The 20,659-nt window shown below is 40.3% G+C and overlaps 1 protein-coding gene across 1 annotated transcript; it reads left to right on the forward strand.

Moving 5' to 3' along the window:
• Positions 1–9,609: 9,609 nt before the first annotated feature.
• On the forward strand, positions 9,610–19,481 carry EIF4G2 (eukaryotic translation initiation factor 4 gamma 2; the record flags this gene model as incomplete). The annotated part of the gene is given in 23 exon segments (XM_084522129.1): positions 9,610–9,671; positions 10,158–10,173; positions 10,175–10,269; positions 10,447–10,512; positions 10,972–11,097; positions 11,475–11,577; positions 12,286–12,417; positions 12,511–12,577; positions 12,661–12,812; positions 13,229–13,339; positions 13,505–13,588; positions 13,675–13,773; positions 14,018–14,159; positions 14,256–14,416; positions 14,848–14,961; positions 15,762–15,887; positions 16,150–16,254; positions 16,351–16,566; positions 16,879–17,137; positions 17,326–17,530; positions 17,986–18,197; positions 18,338–18,459; positions 18,655–19,481. Coding segments are annotated over 23 exon segments (2,841 nt in total). The 3' UTR covers positions 18,721–19,481.
• Between the last annotated feature and the right edge of the window lie 1,178 nt (positions 19,482–20,659).

Raw genomic sequence — 20,659 nt, forward strand, 5'->3', positions numbered from 1 at the left:
ACACAACCAAAGTTTTAGAGAGCTACACAACTTTAACAGAGGAGAGAAAAGCCCTTAGAAGAAGTGTCTGAAACAGTTACTACAAGGCAGAGTATATTTACAGGTGGGTTGGTTGTTCTGTTACTGTTTTTTACTTGGGTGTTTCTTTAGCAGTTTTGTTATACTTTGGGCAGGATGAACTTTGGTACAGATAGAATCTGCCTTTTTAAACTTGGCTTCCAACCTTTGCAATTTTTGCTAACACAGTAAAGAAAAGCAGATGGAGGAGAGCATGCTGCACCCAAAGATCACTTCCAGTAATTCAAATGGAATCTAACTGTTCTTGGTATATTTCTTTGCATGTTGTACTACTCTGCATGTTGTACTACTGCTAACAATATTATCATGGAGCTGAAAGCAATCCCTTTAACTGTAATCTTCTTAAAATAAATATCATTTCTGCAAGTGATTCTCCTGATCTTGTGTTTAGGATGAAAATGAAAGCGAGGGAAATGTGAAAAAGAACAAAATTGAACTTTATGGTAAATAAAGCACAAATAATCCTTTTTCCATTTTTAGTACACCTGAGCACCATAGTTTATGCCTTTCATATTTGTGCAGGAGCAATGCACCATTTGTTCTCCCTTTTGTAAATGTTAGTAGACAGTTTTACCAAAATAAGCGTGAGTTTTTTGTTGTTGTTGCTGTTGAATTTCTTTAACATATTCTGTTTAAAACCAATCCCTTGTGGGTTCTGAATGCTGTGAAAAGTGAAACTAGGAAACATAGCTTAGAGCACTGAAAAAAGAAGATTCTTATGAGGACTCACAGAATATAGCTATTGTTCCACTTTAAAAGTAGACAGCTTCGATCATCTACAGAAAATAGCAGGTGAATTGCCTCGCTGAAGTCCTTGGACTTCTTTCTGTGCCTTCTATGTAGGTACACACAGGAAAAGTAATCTTAGCTATATTTTCTTAATTATCCATTAAACTGTACTACATTTCTAATCAGACAGTCTTACAGTTAAACCAAAATGAATTGAATGTTAAATGAAATGAATGTTAAGAAAAACAGTTAAACCAAAATGAATTTGGTTTAACTGTTTTTCTTAACTTAGAAATTCTTTATGATAATTTAATTTAGGACACCTGACAAAGTAGTTCTGTTCTAATGTCAATTAATCTATAAATGCAGTGCATTTGGACTCATCTTTCAGAGTGTTCTGCTGACACACTCTCAATTTAGTACTATTTGTCACAGTGCAATGATGATTCACTGGTCAGCTAAAATACATTCTAGGAATATATTTAACAATATGGTTGCTGGAGTGGGATAAATGGGGAGCTGGCTGAGAATGCAGTTTTTACTTGAGAAAAATCAGGACAATCACACATGATAAGTGTGAGGAGCTCCAGAAAGCATTTATTAGGCTGAGATTGGAAATTTCCACTGGCAGAAATAATTTTGACGTCATTTGTATATGTTTTGGGTTCTCTTTGTGCATTAGCCCCTTAGAGATATAAGAAGCTTAGCTCTTAATGTAGTATTCCACCATAGTTTCTAATCCGCAAGGTGGTCAAACCACTTTGTCTCCTTTAATCAGAACAGGTATCAAACTGAAATCACCAACTCCTACCTTTCTTAAGCTTTCTGCCAATGTTTTTCCGAAGCAACAGTAACAAACCTGCTATTTTCTAAAGCAGCTAGATGAAAATGGGAGTCGGGATGTTTGAAATGGCTTTACTCTCATTTTTAAGCAAGCACTTCATTGCTCTGCTCTCAGCTAATTATCTGAGAGCTACTGCATTTAATAATTGAATAAATGAGTCAATAATGTATACAATATGGATAAAATGCTGAGTCAAGTTCATCCCTGATATAACTAATATGAAGTCAGTAGTTGCAAAGATAAGTCCTTTGGTGTTTGTTCAGGGCCTAAACAGAGTTGTACTTGCTTAAAAAAAAATATAGTACTAAGAGCCTATTGAAGGAATAAAAGCTTTTGATTGTCTCAGGTGTTTTTTATGTCACTCATCTAAATATTTCAATAGCAAAAGGCTAAACTCTCGCAATATCTGAACAATATTGAAACTACAAATTATCTAGGAAGTTAATCTCTAAAAAATGTTGTAACCTATCATCTCGATTCATGAATCCTGCTATTTACATCTGAATCAAACACATTATCTGTGGGCAGGCATGTTAACTTGGATTCATTTTACATGTGACTTCTGTTCTGGATACATAACATGTAAATGTTAAGCAGGAAAGCCTTGAAAGACTTAAATTCTTTCAGTAAGCCATTTTTATTAAACGGAATAACTATCTAGTATGAAATTATGCTTGCTTCTATTTTCTCACTCTTAATTTTGCTTTAAAACATTCTTTTTATCATGGAAGTCCAGAAACAGCATCCCAATTGGAGATTCTTCTGATTACAGGTATTTTAGAATACTCATACATATAGCTTACATTTCCCTTCTGCTCACCTTGCAGCCTCTCATGAGATTGCTCCCAGTCATAATAAGACAGCAATTCCTGCTATTCCCACAGATAAATGTGAGACTGTTGCCAGGTGGCAGGGCCATACTGACTCAGAACTAGCTCAAGAACCAAGCTTTTATCATCTGTTTTCAGACCTTCCAATTTAATTCAAAATTGAACTAAAGAATCTGAACAAATGGGATCATACTATTTAAATACATCTCTGAAGTATTTTTACCTTTTGTTAGTTAGTATTTGTTTCCTAAATTCAGCATATTTTTGAAGCTGGCTAACTTGAAATTATTCTCTATTGCTGAAATAACTGGGATTGCCCCAGGGAAGAAAGTACTTTAAATCCACAGAACACATCTGACATTTTCTTCCTGAGGTATTGCTGTATGGCATAAAACCATGCAGCATGAGGACAGAAATACGTACAGGTTAGTAAAAGCTGGCTTTAGAGTACTTTCTAGCTCCTTCCTAAAGTCTAAGCATCCTCAGATTTTTGGCCTGATTCAGGCCAAGCTCTGATGTTTTTGGTTCTCTTCTTCCTTCTCTCTTCCCAATCTAGGTATAAGTAATAACTTGGACAGGAATGGGAAAAAGCTTCTGTTATGTGATTCCTTTAGAAACAAAAGCTATTTCACCAAAATAGGAAATAAATAATAATTTCAGTGAGTAGCTGCATTTGCTTTCAGTGTACTAAGGTACAAATGTGAAGGAGCTTTTCTTCTTCAGTCTTTCAGCTCCTGTGGATCTTTGATCCCCAAATAACAGAAAATCTGTCCCTTACAGAAACCTCACAGAGTATTAATGCTATCCTTTGTCATTAATATAAATTATATTAACAGCAAACATTTCATGATTGCCCTTATGTGTGAATACTACTTTAAACAGTAAGAAGATGCTGCGTTTCTGCCAGTGGAATAGCAAAGCAAACAGCTAGGTGTTTCCTACATGCACACCCCAAACCGTGATAATAGCATTTTCTACAGTGAGAAAGGAAATACTAAATCATTTTGATAATACCAAGTGCAGCATTTTAATAATAAGTAGTAGTTTCCTATCCATGCTTCTGTGTTCATCAGTAATATGTTTCTATAAAGGTAAGAGTAATGCAATGCAGCTATAGGACATTGATGCTTTTCCAACTCAGCTGTAATGTGCGTTCAGCTCCATTAGGTGTTTATGATTATGATAAGTATTTCATATATTTCACATAGAGGGAGACTGCTACAAAACCACTTAAGCAAGAAGATTACAATGGAATAAAGCCAATACATTTTCAAACTGATACAAGGATTATTACTTTCCAAACACTGTACAGTTAAGCCACAGGACTCACAGAGACATGATATTGGAGGTGCCTAGATGATGGCAAAATTAGACATTATTACAATTAGACATTGATTAGACATTGGAATACTAATAACTATAATATTTACAAATAACAAATATCCTTTTAGGTAATTTAAACATAAATTGGCAATGGTTAGGGGAAAGAAAAGCTCTTCACAAATAATGAAAATGGTAAATTTTAAACCTCCCTTACCTTACTGTAAATTTGGTGCTCACCAATGTCAGAAACGGAACATTGCACAATGTTGTCTGGCACACTTAGCCAGGTGATCCTGAAGAATAGGAACAATTCTGTCACTTCAAACGACTAGAGAATGTTAAAAAATAAAAAATCCAGTTTACATGGGTCATTGAAATTGATGATTTACTGAGAAGATGGTCACTATTGTGTTAGTTTGTTTTTTTTTTTTTTTTTTTTTTTTCCCCAAACCATACTGGAAATATATATGCAGTCTTCCTCCTTGAAAGTTAAGATGATCATGCATTAGGGCAATATTGGCTGAGGATATTCACTCTTCTAAATAGGACTGTGAAAGCAAAGTAAGCTGGATTGTTATTGGCTTTGCCTCAGTTTCATTAGTTGCCTGTGTAAGCATTCACTGATGAAATATCTCTCTCTCTGACACTTCAGTGTGATTCTAGGCAGTTTTCACTGGCTAACTATAAAGTCACACTCCAAATATCTTTAAAAATTTCTGACAAATAAGTACCATTAGAGTCCTGTCAAACAGTAACTACCAGACTAATTATTATACTTGAAAATCTAGTGAGTCTTCAGGCCCTAAAGTAGAGAATTAGGATAATTTTTTCAAATATATTTGACAAAGTACGAGGGACTGCTTCTGAGTTGCATGAAACCCAGGTGCTGATTTGAGGTACAGGGGCCAATATATCAGAAGAAATCTGCCAAGGATTTTCCAAAGAAGGGAAAAATAGAGAAGTGACCTCCTAGGTAGTTAGAAGTCAGTAACTCTTTAGAAAGGTAAGAAATGTTGTGCCTCAGTCATTATTGTTACACCTACCACACTGAAGGTCATTTCTCCAAGATGTTAAGCCTTTGGAAACATTTTCATACCATATTATACAAATGAGGCATGTAATCAATATATCTGTGCATTTTTCCAAAACACCACTGTGAACAGTTTTAATAACAGTGCATTTGTACCGTATAAATGGTTTGCCATTATGAGAGTTCCTCTACAGCAGAATCAGGGGGAAAAAGAGTTGTTTAAATGAAAAATGCAGATGTGTTTTTTTTCTTTTTTCTTTCTTTCCCAGACCTCCTTTCTACGGTTCAGCCACACTCGAGACAGACTTCTTTCATTGGAAAATCTGTTTGGTTAAATGTTGGTGCCAACTACTTCAGTCATGTGTCAGAACTATGTAAGGCTATGGAGAAAAATGAGGGTCACAGACAGAAGAGCTGTTTAGGAAGTAAGAAGGCAGGAGGTCATTATGTTGGGGACATTAGCATGAACTAAATTAGCGTGTGAATTTTCAATTACTCTCAAGTAATTCTGTCTATGGATGTTTTGGTTAATATTATGTGCATGTCTGTACTATATAATAGCGCATTCTGCATAAAACCCAACCTAGCCAGATCCACAACCAGTACAGCAGCATGAATACAGAGACGAGGTGCAGTATTTAATGGAGATGGTACAGTGCCACACTGCTACAGTTACCCTGTCATCAGGACTCTGGCTGGAATCTCCACCCAGCAGGGCTCAGCTTTGTAATCACTGCAATGCAACCTACTACACAGGCTAACTCATGGTGATTCCAGCTTGGCAGGAGTAAGGAAAAACTCCCAGTCTTGCAAAGCTCCTTTCCCACATTTTTGGGGTTGTTTTGGTATATGAGAGCAGGCATTCCAAATTCTGAGCTAAGCCATATGTGCAGCAAGGCACATTCCCCTCAGTCAGATGCTGCTTCTGTGGCAGCAATTCCTGTTTCAGTCCCACACAGCCTGCGACGTACTATGTTCCTCACAACACTTCTTTGCAGACCATCTCTCTCCCCCAAGGAACTAGTGGCAGTGCACTCAAGTTGAAATTATACACAGATTCTGCAAGTTCAGACATGCAGGAATAAATCCAGAAGCACCACTACGTAAACTGCAAAACACTTTCTTAGAATGAAAGCATTGCTAGTGTTCAGGATAAGGGCTAGAGGAAAAAATGAAAGCAAGAAAGTGGGGAAAATATATAGACAAAAAATTATGGACAATGTGACTGATGGGTGAAATTGACAGCTATAAAATTCCAATAGCTTTTGTGTGTATGTGTGCAGTCAGGGGACAAACAGCAAAATAAAATCTTTAGGTAAATTTGGTACTGAATTGCCATATGAGCAATTAGACTGTCACATCCTCAAACATGAATAATAATATGTCTTTCACATTAGTTTAGGGAATTTAAGAAGCAGGTGAGATGTATAAAATAAAGGTGATTTCATAATATCTTTTGTCCTCCTTACTACAGTTCATTGCCTTCCTCAATTGTGCTAGTGCAGCTGGTCTATGAGGCTAACACACAGATGTGAGGGAACGCTATAAGCAGCCAAGCACAGAAACTTATGTTGCCACCTGCCAAAACCAGTGTGACCAATCAAATAGCATATAACCTGTCAGTCTTAATATAATGCAGGAATGAGGCCTAAAAAAAATAAAATCACAGTTTTAAGAAAACAAAGATCTTTTGCTACTATTCTCTTACCAAGTAAACATGTTTCTTTCCTGTGTTTTTAGTAATTAATATTTTATAGTATGCTTTAAAATACGCAAAACTAATAGTTCAGTCTGTCAATATGCACCATCCATGCTCCAATCTTTGCAGGCTTTCTATCCTTTCAATTAAAAAAAAAAAAAAAAAAGGGTGGGGGGTCCAAGAGAAATTCCGCATAATTGTGGGGTTCTGCCTTAATGCAGCATTGGAATATTTATGTTGCAAACACTGCACAAGAATATTCTGTAGTCCAATGTAAAACAAAATGAACGCTTTCACTTTGTTTTTTAAGATGTACAAGTATTTTTATTACTCTTTCCATTCTGAGAAATGTTTATTTGAATAACATCAACTAATTTTGATACTGCTTTAAATCTTGTTGGCCTTGTTGTTACAAATGTGTCCACTGACCCCTTGTTTCTGACTGAATTCCATTGATTTCAATAGCGTCCTGCACAGTTCTGATTTTGCAAATTCACATGCAAGGTCCAAGTTTTTGTAGTGATCTGTCTAGTGTTAAATACAGAAAAGTGCAACTATATGAAAGCTCTAGTATGAGAAATACCACCTACTGTCATGTTCACCCTTTTGCTACTTGTATCTACTGAAAACTTACTTTCAGATAGCTCGTTGAAGATTTTGCATAACATCATCAGATGGGTAAACTGTTCTTAAAGTTTGTGAGTGTGAGAGAGGTTTCATGATCTTGCACAAAATTCATCCTAGTCAAGACGTGAACTAGGAACTCCTGCATGACAGCACCCTTTAGGCCTTATATAACTCTTGGGACATAGAAGCAGATTGTGTTGAAAGCACTTGGAATGAGGTTGGCTCTGGGAAACTAGAAGTTCTGAAATATCATTTGTTTGGACTTGCCGACTATGCGGTTCACGAGTTATTATATGTATGCCTTTCTCCTACTCATCTGAATTATGAGTCATGCCAACTGAAAGCGGAAGGTGTATATGTGAAAAAAGCAGACGTGTGTGTTTGTGGAGATTTATTGTATGGTCTACTTAGCTCTTGTTTTCTGTCATTTACAATTTAGGACCAAGAAATTTTATTATTTGGCACGTCCATCTACCTTTTACCTCAGTGACACATTGGCTGTGACTGTTAAACTCTAAAATCTCAAACTGTTAAATCTTTTGAAATTTCCCATGACTCCAACTTTTACCTACCACTAAAAGACTGGCTACCTTCGTTTTGTTTAACATAGAAAGCAAGAAAACCTCATCAAATGTGTGCTCAGCACAGCCAGTATGTAAAAATGGCTCTCCTGTTCGAGTGGCTGTTGTTCAGAGGTTCCTTTTCATGCAGGATGTCTGGTCGTGGATAGGTCAGCTAAAAGCACATGCAGACACATTTTCCAAACCCAGAAAGCAAGCCTGAAATTAGATCTGTACAGACAGGCTTTTGGAGCTCAAATAGCAAGCGTTCTCCTTTGGATCTGATTGCAAGCCCCGGGCCGCAGTCGGTACTGTTTTTACCACAGCCCCACAAAAATCTGAAATGTGCTCTGAATGAAGGGAAACCTACGCTTAAGAAAAACGAAAAAGGAAATCCAAACGCTTATGTACACGCGTGTAAAACTATCCTTTCTGTGACGGTGACAGAACTCACACTCTAGGCCTCTAGAACTGGGGGTTCGGTGATGGGTGAAGCACGGGAACACACGGGCAAGGAGAGAGGCAGCAAAGCTTCCGCCATTAAGCGGGTACGCCACTTGCGCAAATTTCCCTTTCCCCCTTATGCCCTACCGCCACCTATGCGGCGTAAACGCTTTCGCGAATACGGGTGCTGCACTGCGGCGGCGGCACGGTGCAACCAAACTCGCTCCCTCCTCCTCCCACTTGGATGTCGAGGCCTCCCCCTTCCTCCGCCGTGATTGGCGGAGCAGGCGGAGCCCTTCGCAGCGATTGGCGGCCGCTGGCGGGAGGTGGGGTAGGTTGCGTGAAGGGCAATAAAGTTAGTGGGGCCGGCTCGGCGTGCGCTAGACGCGGCGGCGAGGCGGCTCTCTATGGAGGTTGCGGAGGGAAGCGCCGGGCGGTTGCTGCTCCTGCTGTGGTGACCGGAGACTCGCCCTGCCCCGCGCGCTCCCCCCTTCCCCTCCCCGGCCCCGGTCCCCGGCTCCCCTCCCCTTCCCCCCCTTCTCTCGCCTTTCCCCCTGCCCTCGCTAGCCGCCGGGACCCGGGGAAGCTGACAAGGCCTGAGGGAAGGTGAGGAGCTCGGCCGTGGGGCCCGAGGGGCTCGGGCTCGGGCGCGGGGGGGAGCCGGGGCCGCTGCGGCTGCTGCTTAAAATGGCGGCGGCCCGGAGCGGCCGCCATTTTCTCGGCGGCGCCTTGTCGCCTTCTGCCGCACAAAATGGCGGCTGGGGCCGGCGGCCGCCCGGGCTGCGGAGGGGCAGCGGGGGGGAGCCGGGCAGCGGCGTCGGAGACCTGAGCCGCGTACCGGCGGCGGGGGGGAGCGGGGCGGGGCGGTAACGGCCGCGGGGACTGCGGTGCCCGGGGGGCTGCGGGCTCCTGCGGGAGCCGCATTGCCGGGGGGGCTGTTTGTGCTGCGGCCGGTGGTGGGAAGACATCGCTACGTAACTACCCGCCACTTGCGCTTTTTTTTTTTCGTTTTTCCTATATATACACATATATATATATATATTATTTATGTTTTTTTTTCCCCGCGGACGGGGGAGCGGATCACGGAGAAGCCGCTCCACCGGCGGCGCCTTCGTCTCGCCCTCTCGGGCGGGAGGCGGCGGCTCCTCGCCCCCTCCGCCGGCGGCCCGGGCCGCGCACGGGGCCCGCTCCGCTCCCTGGCGGAGAACAAAGAGCCGGCCGGGCTCCGGCGCCGCCTCAGCCGGGAAACGGGCGGCGCCCGGCGCGGGTGGGGGAAGGGGAGGCGGCTCCGTGCGTCCGGGCAGCGCCTGCGGGGGGCGCCCTGGCGTTCCTGGCGCTCCCGCAGCCCTTTTGTTCGCGGCGGCCATGTTGGGAGCGGGGCGCCCGCTCCTCACGGCCTTGGCCGCGGCCCTGCGCGCCGCCGCGGCGTAGCCCAGCGGCCGGGGATGGGGCCTCGAGCTGCCCGTGGCTTTTCCGGGCTTCACGGGCGTGATCAAGTTTCTGCTACGTAAGCACTGCGGTGAAATACTGCCCTGCTTGCCTCGCAAGACAAAAATTGAGGTGTAGAAGAGCAGTTATTTTTCTTTTGGTGGTGGTGTTGGCTGTTTAGATATAAGATACAGCTTTTTCGCTACGTTCACCGTGCGTTCTGTGATGTCCCAGTCCTTGCCTTCAAACGTGGCTACTTGACCCTGGGATGATTAAAATCATTTTGTAAGATGTATCGATAAAGAACTCTTCTAGTTCTGTTGTGTGAGAAATGAAAATGATTCCCTTGCTTTTGGGAGGTTGACAGGGTAAAAGCTTGTTGAGGCATTTGCACTTTCAATCCCTGATCCCTTTCACTCTTTGGTCCTTTCCCCCCCCCCCCCCCTTTGGAAAACATGGGTATCCTGATGAAATGGGCTTTCCTGTGGGTGGGAATTGTTATAAGATGGATACTACGATTGCTAGTAAAACAACTATAATGTGAATACTTGATTTGTCTTTCTAGGTTTTGTTTTTCCCCACCCCCGTCAATTTAATTTTATTCTTTTGAAGATTCTTCGTTGTCAAGCCGCCAAAGTGGAGAGTGCGATTGCAGAAGGGGGTGCTTCTCGTTTCAGGTACTAATGCTTTTTTTTTTTTTTTTTTTTTTTGTAAATGAGTATTTGCAGTGGAAACTTTTCAGTGGATTTTAATCTGATTTCATGAGTTGGCCGTAATTATTGCCAGTAGTGACACACGGTGGAAAATGTTGATATTTTGAACTTATGCAGACTCCATGATTTGTCTTTTAACAGTGCTTCTTCAGGCGGAGGAGGTGGTAGGGGTGCACCTCAGCACTATCCCAAGGCTGCCAGCAACAGGTATGTTTCCTTGTTGTTTGAATTGTCATCTTCTAAAGGCAGATGATAGATGATGTTGAATGAAGAGTTGAAAATAGTTCATTTTTAGACTTGTGCAAAGAATACTGTTGTTTAGGTTACTGTCCTTCAGTCTGTGGCAAGGTACAATACCCATTTAAGAAAAAAAAAGCCTACTATAATACGGTGATGAGAGACGGATGGAGCATTTCATGCATTTAACTTCAAAGGTTTAGAGGAATGGTTTGAGGGTTTTTTTTAATTGTTGAATGAAGGTGTCGTGTCTGTTCTAACTGAAACCAGGACAGAAGGCTTTGCTGTACAGCGTACTGCAGTGTTGATGGGGTGGGTGCATGCTTTTGGTAAAAGTATATGTAGTAATAATCTATTTAAGACAACACTGGAAGGCCTGTTCTTGAAATTGGTTCTGCTTATACAATCCTATTTTTTTAAATTTTACAGCGAGTTCCTGGGGAAAACCCCAGGGCAAAACGCTCAGAAATGGATTCCTTCACGAAGCACTAGACGAGATGACGACTCCGCAAACGACAAAGAACGACATGATGCAATCTTCAGGAAAGTAAGAGGGTAAGTTTTGTGGAAGATCCTTTTCCTTATATTATGTTTAGCAAGATACTAACAGTAAGGTGAAGGAAAGGAAAAAGTGCATGTCTTGAGTTCTGCAAAGGGTTGAGGAGACTTCTTTAGAAGGAATGAAGCAGAAATTGATATCACACACAGCAAGAATTTGCTGTTGCTGGCCTACGAAGCAAATCTGAGAGAATTAATCCTTGTGAGGTCACATTTCATTCTTAAATAAATAAATAAACAAAATAAAGGAAATACTGGACTTCCCTTTTCTGCTTTTAATAGACTAACTAGTAAAGGTAAACTTAGGTTTAAAATCACTTGTCTGGTTATAAAATTTGTAATAGGGATTTTTGTTTCTGTTTATTCCTCTTCAGCATACTAAATAAGCTTACTCCTGAAAAGTTTGACAAGCTATGCCTTGAGCTCCTCAATGTGGGTGTAGAGTCTAAGCTCATCCTAAAAGGGGTCATACTGCTGGTAAGCTGGCAGCTTTTGTTTTTTTTACAACTGTTTCCTTGCTTGCTAAGAATAAAGAGGTTGGCTTTTATTGATGAGATACAGAAGTAATGTAGCTGATCTGAGGTTTGATGATCCAACCATGTAGAAATGTTGTTACCTCCTGTGTGAAAGGAATATACTGGTGAGGAAATCAGAGTTAATGCTCTAACATTCTGTTCAGAAGTCTTGAGAATCACTAAGTGATACTGGAATTTTTTTTTTATTTTAATCTTGAGGCACTAGTTAACAGGGTTCATTTCCCTGACCTGACCTCCTTCCCCCTTCCCATCTCACTGTTGAACAAGCCTTAGTGTTCTGGGAAAGCTACCACAGGTAGCTAGCTGTTTGTACACAAGTTAAAACCATCACTGTTTTCTGAAATCCAAGATCAAATTGGCCTCAGCGTTGTGAAGAGCAAATTTAAACTTGTTCCATTGTTGCTTAGTGATTACAGAAGCTCTTTAGCATGCACTAGCTTTTTTTTTTTTTTTTTTTTTATGTTGCTTCAGCATTAAGAATCACTTGTTAGGCATACAGAAATAGTGGATTTTATTTAGTGGAATAGCAAAGAATATTTAGATGTTTTAGATCATGTAGAGCGGTAGTATCTTGAGTGTCTTGCATCCCATTTTCCTAATAAACTTGCATCCTGCTACATGTTACCTTACTCTGAATATGTTGATTTAGATCGTAGACAAAGCCCTTGAAGAGCCCAAGTATAGCTCACTGTATGCTCAACTATGTCTGCGACTGGCAGAAGATGCACCCAACTTTGATGGCCCATCCGCAGAGAGTCATCCAGGGCAGAAGCAAAGCACAGTGAGTATTTCTCTGGCTGTGGAATGATAAACTTAGCTGGCATGTTTACTTGCATAGATGAGCTTAACTATTTACTTTGTTCTGTTTTTGTAGACATTCAGACGCCTCCTAATATCTAAACTTCAAGATGAATTTGAAAACCGAACCAGAAATGTTGATAGTAAGCTTTAAAACCAACTTAGTATGGAATTTACTTTTCATCTGTTTTCACAGCTGTGTTAAATAGGATTCTTTGCTTTCTAGTCTATGATAAGCATGATGGTCCCCTCCTCCCTGAGGAAGAGGAACAGAGAGCCATTGCCAAGATCAAGATGCTGGGGAACATCAAATTCATTGGAGAACTTGGCAAGCTTGATCTTATTCATGAATCTATCCTTCATAAGTGCATCAAAACAGTAAGTATTTGGGTTGGGTGTGGGCTTAAAGCAAAACAGTGTTTCTAATTAAAAATAGAGATACTTACGTTGTTTTGGGAATCTTTGACCATAAAAATCAGTGTTTACTGTCAATTATAGCACTACTGAAAATAAACAGTCTTCTGGTCCGATTAAAAAGAAAATCTGGCTTTGTTTAAAGCCATGGGAATTGTCTCCAAGTGATATGTTAATCTGGCCTAGACAGAAGTACTGCAGGTAGTTCAAAGTATGTGGACTTGCATGAGCAATAAGCGCTTCAATTAGCAGTTTTTAATGAAGTTTATTTGTCTTCAGAATAACGTGTTTCTGCGTGTCCTGCTGTACACATTTGTTGTTTGCTATAAATGGTCAATTTTATTACGCTGAAATGTTTTAATTCCCTTTTAATGTTTCAGCTTTTGGAAAAGAAGAAGAGAGTCCAACTCAAAGATATGGGGGAGGATTTGGAGTGCCTCTGTCAGATAATGAGGACAGTAGGACCTAGATTAGACCATGCAAAAGCCAAGGTATGTATATACCCACTGCAGTCTTCAAAGTAGTTTTAAAAAGTCTTTCCAGGAGGCTGTTGGGGTATTACACGGTGATAAAAAATTAAGAATAAGATTTTTGTAACTCCTATTTGAAGATACATTGGTCCTCATTTGTAACGTCCCTTCTTTTCCCCCCCCCAGTCCTTAATGGATCAGTACTTTGCCCGTATGCGCTCCTTGATGTCAAGTAAGGAATTGCCAGCAAGGATTCGTTTCCTGCTGCAGGTATAGTGATAAAATGACTTCATACTGCTTTTTTTTTCTCACCAAGTTGTCTTGACTCTTTGCCTAATAATCCATTATGTTCCAAGGATACTGTGGAGTTGAGAGAACACAACTGGGTTCCTCGCAAAGCTTTTCTTGACAATGGACCAAAGACTATCAATCAAATCCGTCAAGATGCAGTAAAAGTAAGTGTTCGGTGTAAAATTCTGTGCTTTGCTTCTGCTTACATGGTAGAGGAAGGCATTACACTGTTCAGTCCATGGCACAAAACTCATCTTTTGCCACATATAAGTAGTTCTCTTAGTGAAATGTGACGGTAAGGTTTTATGGGTTAAAATGACAAAGACTTACAGTTTAGATCTAAAAATTTTTAACTCTCTAAGGGACTGTTACTCCAAACTGACCAAAACAGTAATTCCTGTTTTAAAGGATCTGGGAGTTTTTATTCCTGCTCCTATGTCTCAAGGGATGAGAAGCGACTTCTTTCTGGAGGGACCCTTTATGCCACCCAGGATGAAACTTGACAGGGACCCACTCGGAGGGCTTGCTGATATGTTTGGACAAATGCCAGGTATGCAGAAACTACAAGGCTGATATTGGTGATCACAACTGTACTATACTGAAAATAAGAACAACAAAAAATGTTTTTCGTCTCCTAATAATATAGGTAGCGGAATTGGTACTGGTCCAGGGGTTATTCAGGATAGATTTTCACCCACCATGGGACGCCATCGTTCAAACCAACTTTTCAATGGCCATGGGGGTCACCTCATGCCTTCTGCTCAATCCCAGTTTGGAGAACTAGGCAAATCTTTTCTGAAAAGTCAGGTAAGGAAGAATATCGAGTGACTTAAGCATGTTAGCAGCTCTTCTACAGATGCGTATGTTATGGATTATAGCATACTTGTGTTGAAAGACTTCCTCAGATTAGAGTCTGATAAGAACTGATGCTCAGCTGATGCAAGAACTCTAAACCATTTCTTAAATAGTGCAAGAGATGCAGGGAATACACTTTTTTTTTTTTTTTCCTACAAGAAAAGGTGCATGTGGCTTTGGTGGGTCAGAATGGTGTGTTTTTTATTTAAAAACTAGCCCTGTTTTTAGGGATAGATGCTACTCTCCCACCACCCCTGCTCCTTCTTTCTCCCTTCCTGGCAAATAGAATCTTGTTCCTCTGGTCCCTCTGGTACTACTTACCATATGATGTACACCACTCCATCATCTGCACTTCTTTCTCTATATCTCCCTTTCTGAAATAGGGGCAAAGCCAGCTCTACCATAACCAGAATCAGGGACTCTTATCCCAGCAACAAGGACAGTCGAAGGATATGCCACCTCGGTTTTCTAAGAAAGGACAGCTTAATGCAGATGAGGTACATAACATGCCTACATTACTTAAAGCCTATTCTAAATATTGCCCAATGATTATAGCAAGACGCGTTATTATGAGGACTAATGCTGGAACTCTTTCTTCTACTTCTCCTCTTCTTCCTCCTACTTTGTCCCTTCCTCTTCCACCTTACCCCCCACTTTCCTTAGGGTATCCAGCGTCCCATGAGCAAGACTGAGATATGAGGGCAATTTCTTGGGGTATCCTTTCCTTTTCCCCACACCTCCCCAAGAACACTACTCTGACATCAGTTCCCATGCATCATATTGATAACAATAACAAAATTTTACAAGATTCTAAACTTTAGAAGCCCTGAAGTGCTGGACCAGGCTAAATTCCTTTTTTTAAGGAACTGGCTAGTAGGCAAAATGTCAAATGCCAAGTAAATGGCATTGTTATTTCCAGTAAGTGTTAAGAGAAATATATGTATCCTGATTTCTGAGTGATTGGCAGAGTTTCGTCTGAGCTGTAAAACTTGACAGCGAACATGCTAAATATCTTCTTGGGTCTCTAACATACTGCATCTAAAAGGAGCAATTCCAGATCTTAATACAGATGGGACTTACATAAACAAAAATACCAGTAACTTGCAGCAAGCTGTGATTCACTGAGTCATGCTTTTGGGGGTGTTTCAGTACATATGTGGTGTAGTCTGGACTTGAATGTTACATTGTAGTAAATGAAAATTCATGCTTCTGTGGGGTGAGTTGACGTGAGTCCATGGCTGTGTAGTTCTTGGTGAAAGTACTTGAAACAGTTAGAGGTTTTTCTGATTGTTCACAGATTAGCCTGAGACCTGCTCAGTCTTTTCTAATGAATAAAAACCAAGTGCCAAAGCTTCAGCCCCAGATAACTATGATTCCTCCTAGTGCTCAACCACCACGCACTCAGACACCACCTTTGGGACAGGTAAATATGTGTACTGTATGTTAACTGAATTGAGTTTGATTATACTTTCTGCATGTGTGTAAAACTTGGCATACTTTCTAGTATGCAAAGGGAGGGGGGCAGGTTTTCACAACACAGAGCAGGATGTATGGAAAAGAACATCTGAACATGTGAATTTGACATTTGTTGGTACATATTTGATATTAGTCTCGATAACATTTTCTTTGAAGTATATACAACATTGTACTTCAAAGAAACAACTTCTGGTACTATCTCTTTTCAGCCTCCTCAACTTGGTCTTAAAACAAATCCACCACTTATACAAGAAAAGCCTGCAAAGACCATCAAGAAACCACCACCTTCTAAGGAAGAGCTACTTAAACAAACTGTATGTTAAATATATTACACAGCTTCTTTTAAAAAAAAAACCAAACAAACAAACAAAAACTTTAAAATGTTTGCTTATCTATCACTTTTTCTGTAGGAAGCTGTTGTGACCGAGTATCTGAACAACGGAAATGCTAATGATGCTGTCAATACTGTGAGAGAAATGAGAGCTCCAAAACACTTCATTCCTGAGATGCTGAGCAAAGTGATCATTCAATCCCTAGATAGATCAGATGAAGACAAAGAGAAAGCAAGTACTTTGATCAGCTTACTCAAGCAGGAGGGAATTGCCACGAGTGACAACTTCATGCAGGTACTGTGGTCTGATAGCTTCCTAGTCCTTGTTAACTTGGTTGTTTGTGATGTGTAGCTTAGATATAGGCAGTTAACACATCTTGAGTCTTGCTGATTTAAGGAAATTGAAGTAGGGTATAACCTTCTGAGAGGTATGATAAGCAATGAAAGAAGAAATGCAGGTATGGGATTTCGGAAGCAGGGAACCTCTCAGCAAGTGACTTAATGGGAGAGAGAAGAAAGAAATCACACTCCTGTGTAGTGAGAGTACTGATAAGCACAAGAACAAAGTTGCTTCACTGTTCAAACTTCTGTCTTTACTGTTTTGTAGGCGTTCCTGAATGTATTGGACCAGTGCCCCAAATTGGAGGTGGACATCCCATTGGTGAAATCCTACTTAGCACAGTTTGCAGCCCGTGCCATTATTTCAGAACTAGTGAGCATTTCCGAACTGGCTCAACCGCTGGAAAGTGGCACCCATTTCCCTCTCTTCCTGCTTTGCCTTCAGCAGTTAGCTAAGTTACAAGATCGTGAATGGCTAACAGAATTGTTCCAACAAAGCAAAGTGAATATGCAGAAAATGTTACCAGGTAAGAGTCATCATGTAACTGTTATGATACTTAATATTACTGTGAGAGAGAACTTTTCTTCAAGTGTTTTACACCAGAGTAAAATAGTACAGTTATTTTGATGCGGTCAGCTAATACGTAATGAGGATGGTGTTTCTAACAGGTTTTCATGAATACCAGCACTTAAGTGTATCTTTCTTATTTGTCAGAAATCGACCAGAACAAGGACCGCATGCTGGAGATCTTGGAAGGGAAGGGACTTAGCTTCTTATTCCCGCTTCTGAAACTGGAGAAGGAATTGCTAAAGCAAATAAAATTGGATCCATCCCCTCAAGCCATTTATAAGTGGATTAAAGATAACATTTCACCCAAACTTCATGTAGATAAAGGATTTGTGAATATATTGATGACCAGGTGAGATGGTGTCCTGAGGTAATTCAGGCACATGTTTTGTTGAGCTACCAATAAACTGTTAACTGTACAGAATAAGGCTATACACTGAGACAGACATGACAGTTGCACTAGCTGCACGTCCTCTCTTAAAACCAGTTGAATTGGGAAAGAAGTAGGTCTCTCCAGGTTTGCGTCAGTAGGAATTGATTTGCTTGGGGAGGAGGAATGTAGAACAGACAGTTTCTAAAATGTTTCAGAGCCTTAACAGAAGTGTAGCTAGGATCTTGTGGTGCAGCCAACTATAATGCTAAATGTGCTATGTATGCACGTAACTACTGAAACAAGCAGAATGCTTCAGAAACAATTCCACCCTTTTCAGTAATAGATAGCAAATCGAACATGAGTACTTGCCTTTGATAGTTACAAAGCATAGAATTTAACTGGCATATTTTAACTTAAGTATGTTTTTTGTCCAGTTTCTTGCAGTATATTTCTAGTGAAGTAAACCCACCTAGCGACGAATCAGATTCTTCATCTGCTCCATCAAAAGAGCAACTAGAGCAGGAAAAACAACTGCTTCTTTCCTTCAAGCCAGTAATGCAGAAGTTCCTCCATGACCATGTCGATCTGCAAGTGAGTGCTTTATATGCACTCCAGGTGCACTGCTACAACAGTAACTTTCCAAAAGGTATGTGCATTATCATCTCAAACAAAGCACAAGTACTGTGCTTGTCTCCATGTTGTTTGGGCTTTTTTTTCTACATTCCTTACAGTCAAGTAAGCTGTTCAGATTGTAAACCTAACAATGCAACTTCTATACTTCCATAGGCATGTTACTGCGCTTCTTTGTTCATTTCTATGATATGGAGATCATCGAAGAAGAAGCCTTTTTGGCATGGAAAGAAGATATTACTCAAGAGTTTCCAGGGAAAGGGAAAGCTTTATTCCAGGTAAACTTCATAGTAGCTCTCTTCCGTGTGGTATCTGCTGGCAAGTCCTTTTTCTTCACTTAGCACTATATATATAAACTAGCATTATAGCTCAAACACTTTCAAAATGAGTTGGGGGGTGCGGAGGAGTAGTCTGCAGAAGTGTATAGAGGGGAAACAATTTCTGTTGCTTCAGCTGATTTTATGTAACTGCAGGTGAACCAGTGGCTAACCTGGCTGGAAACTGCTGAAGAAGAAGAATCTGAAGAAGAAGCTGACTAAAGAACCAGCCAAAGCCTTAAATTGTGCAAACATACTGTTGCTATGATGTTAACTGCATTTGACCTAACCACTGCAAAAATTCATTCCGCTGTAATGTTTCACAATATTTAAAGCAGATGTTTGTCAATAGGATTATCTTCTGCAAAAGGTTTTTGTAGTATGTCTTAATAGTCTACAATAAAAATATTTTAGAGTATCTTTAATGTTTAGATAACAGTGTATTAGCAGCATGCAATAATTACATCATAAGTTCTCGAGCAGAAGCAGTCTGTTGCAAGGGTCTTCTTTGCTGCCAGTTATCATAGGCTGTTTTTAAGTTAGAAAACTGAATAGCAACACTGAATACTGTAGAAATGCACTTTGCTCAGTGTAATACTTGAGTTGTTGCAATATTTGATTATCCATTTGGTTGTTACAGAGAATCCTTAACTGTAATCGATGGTTGTTGCCGTAATAGTATATTGCCTGTATTTCTACCTCTAGTAATGGGCTTTATGTGCTAGGTTTTAATATCCTTGAGCCTGGGCAAGTGCACAAGTCTTTTTAAAAGAAACAATTTACTTGCACAAAAACTGATCAGCTGGAGAGATGAATTAATGCCCTTTGGAAGAGGTTTTTGTGGGTGTGAAACATGACATGGTGAAAAATTTGAATTGGTCCCTCTATTATAGTATTGAAATTGAGTCTACTTAATTTATCAAGACATGTTCATGCCCTGATTTTATATACTTGTATCTATCAATAAACATTGTGATACTTGACTTGTTTCTGAATGTCTCCCAGTAGGAAAATCTTGGACAAGTAATTTATTTGCTGAAAGAAACATCAGTAGGAGCTGACCTAGACTGGGACCAGCTTAAAATAAATCTGTCTTAATGTATGAATGAAATTTAAAAAGTCACAGACAAGATTAGACACTGCAGATTTGCTGACAGGAGGGAAGTTAAGAGATTCTGCTGAAAAAATATTATGAGCTTGCCTTGTGGTCCAATGTATTCTTTATCAGTGAGTATTTTTTTTTTTAACTTCCTAAAGCTGTAAACTTTCCGAGGTCACATGCATGGTTTTTTTTAAGGGGCACTGATGATTAGCTGCCTGTTTTTCAAGTAATCAAATTGGCAAAAAAGAAAAAAAAAGTTTAATGTTACTGTATAGGCTTGAAGTGTCATCTATTAAATACTCTCAAAATACTTCTTAGAGCTTTGTCCCTAGTGAAATTTTTTTTTCTTCATTGGTACTCTTGATTTAACTGTCAAAAGGTGGTATGTTTGTAATGGCAAAACACTTTCTTTTTGCTGGTGCTGGAAGTTCTGTGGACTACATATCTCTTCTGCATAACAGAAGATGAAAATGGAACATGAGAAACAACTTCAGATCTTAAAACCATCTTGCTTTGAGGGGAAAAATAGTTTGCAGTTGTGCACCATGCATGGTGCGACTAGGGGAGTGGGTGTGGTTCTTACTGCTGCCAGTTTGCTGTGAAAGGCAGGCTTCCTAACCTGCAGCTAAATTGTGTCCTCTCTTAACAATTCCAACTTAGTTTCCTTCAAGTTTTTTCCAGGTGGTAGCTCACTAAGGACATGGTATGAGATGTGTACAGTGTGTAGCCCAGTATATTAAGGTACTGTGGTGTAAACCAGATCCTATCCGTAAATTAATTTGAATTGCTACCAAAAATTCCTCTACACTTGAACACTTCCTGTCTGCATTTTGATAGAGCAGCACACAGCTAGTAGTAAATGAGAGCAGACTGTCCTTCAATTCCAGCTCAACCAAGAGAAAAAGGAAAGTCTGAAGTACAATAAGGCGTCTTGAGGTAAGGGAGCTGGCTGCTCTTGATACAACTGACTTCCGTGTGACAGTGGTGATAGTTCTGTCTTTGGGCCTCCTGAAGTTAGTAGAACATGCTACTTCCCAGTCATGTCAGCCTTCATAAATT

This window comes from Aythya ferina, assembly GCF_964211825.1.
Source record: "Aythya ferina genome assembly, chromosome: 5".
NCBI classification, from domain to species: Eukaryota; Metazoa; Chordata; class Aves; order Anseriformes; family Anatidae; genus Aythya; species Aythya ferina.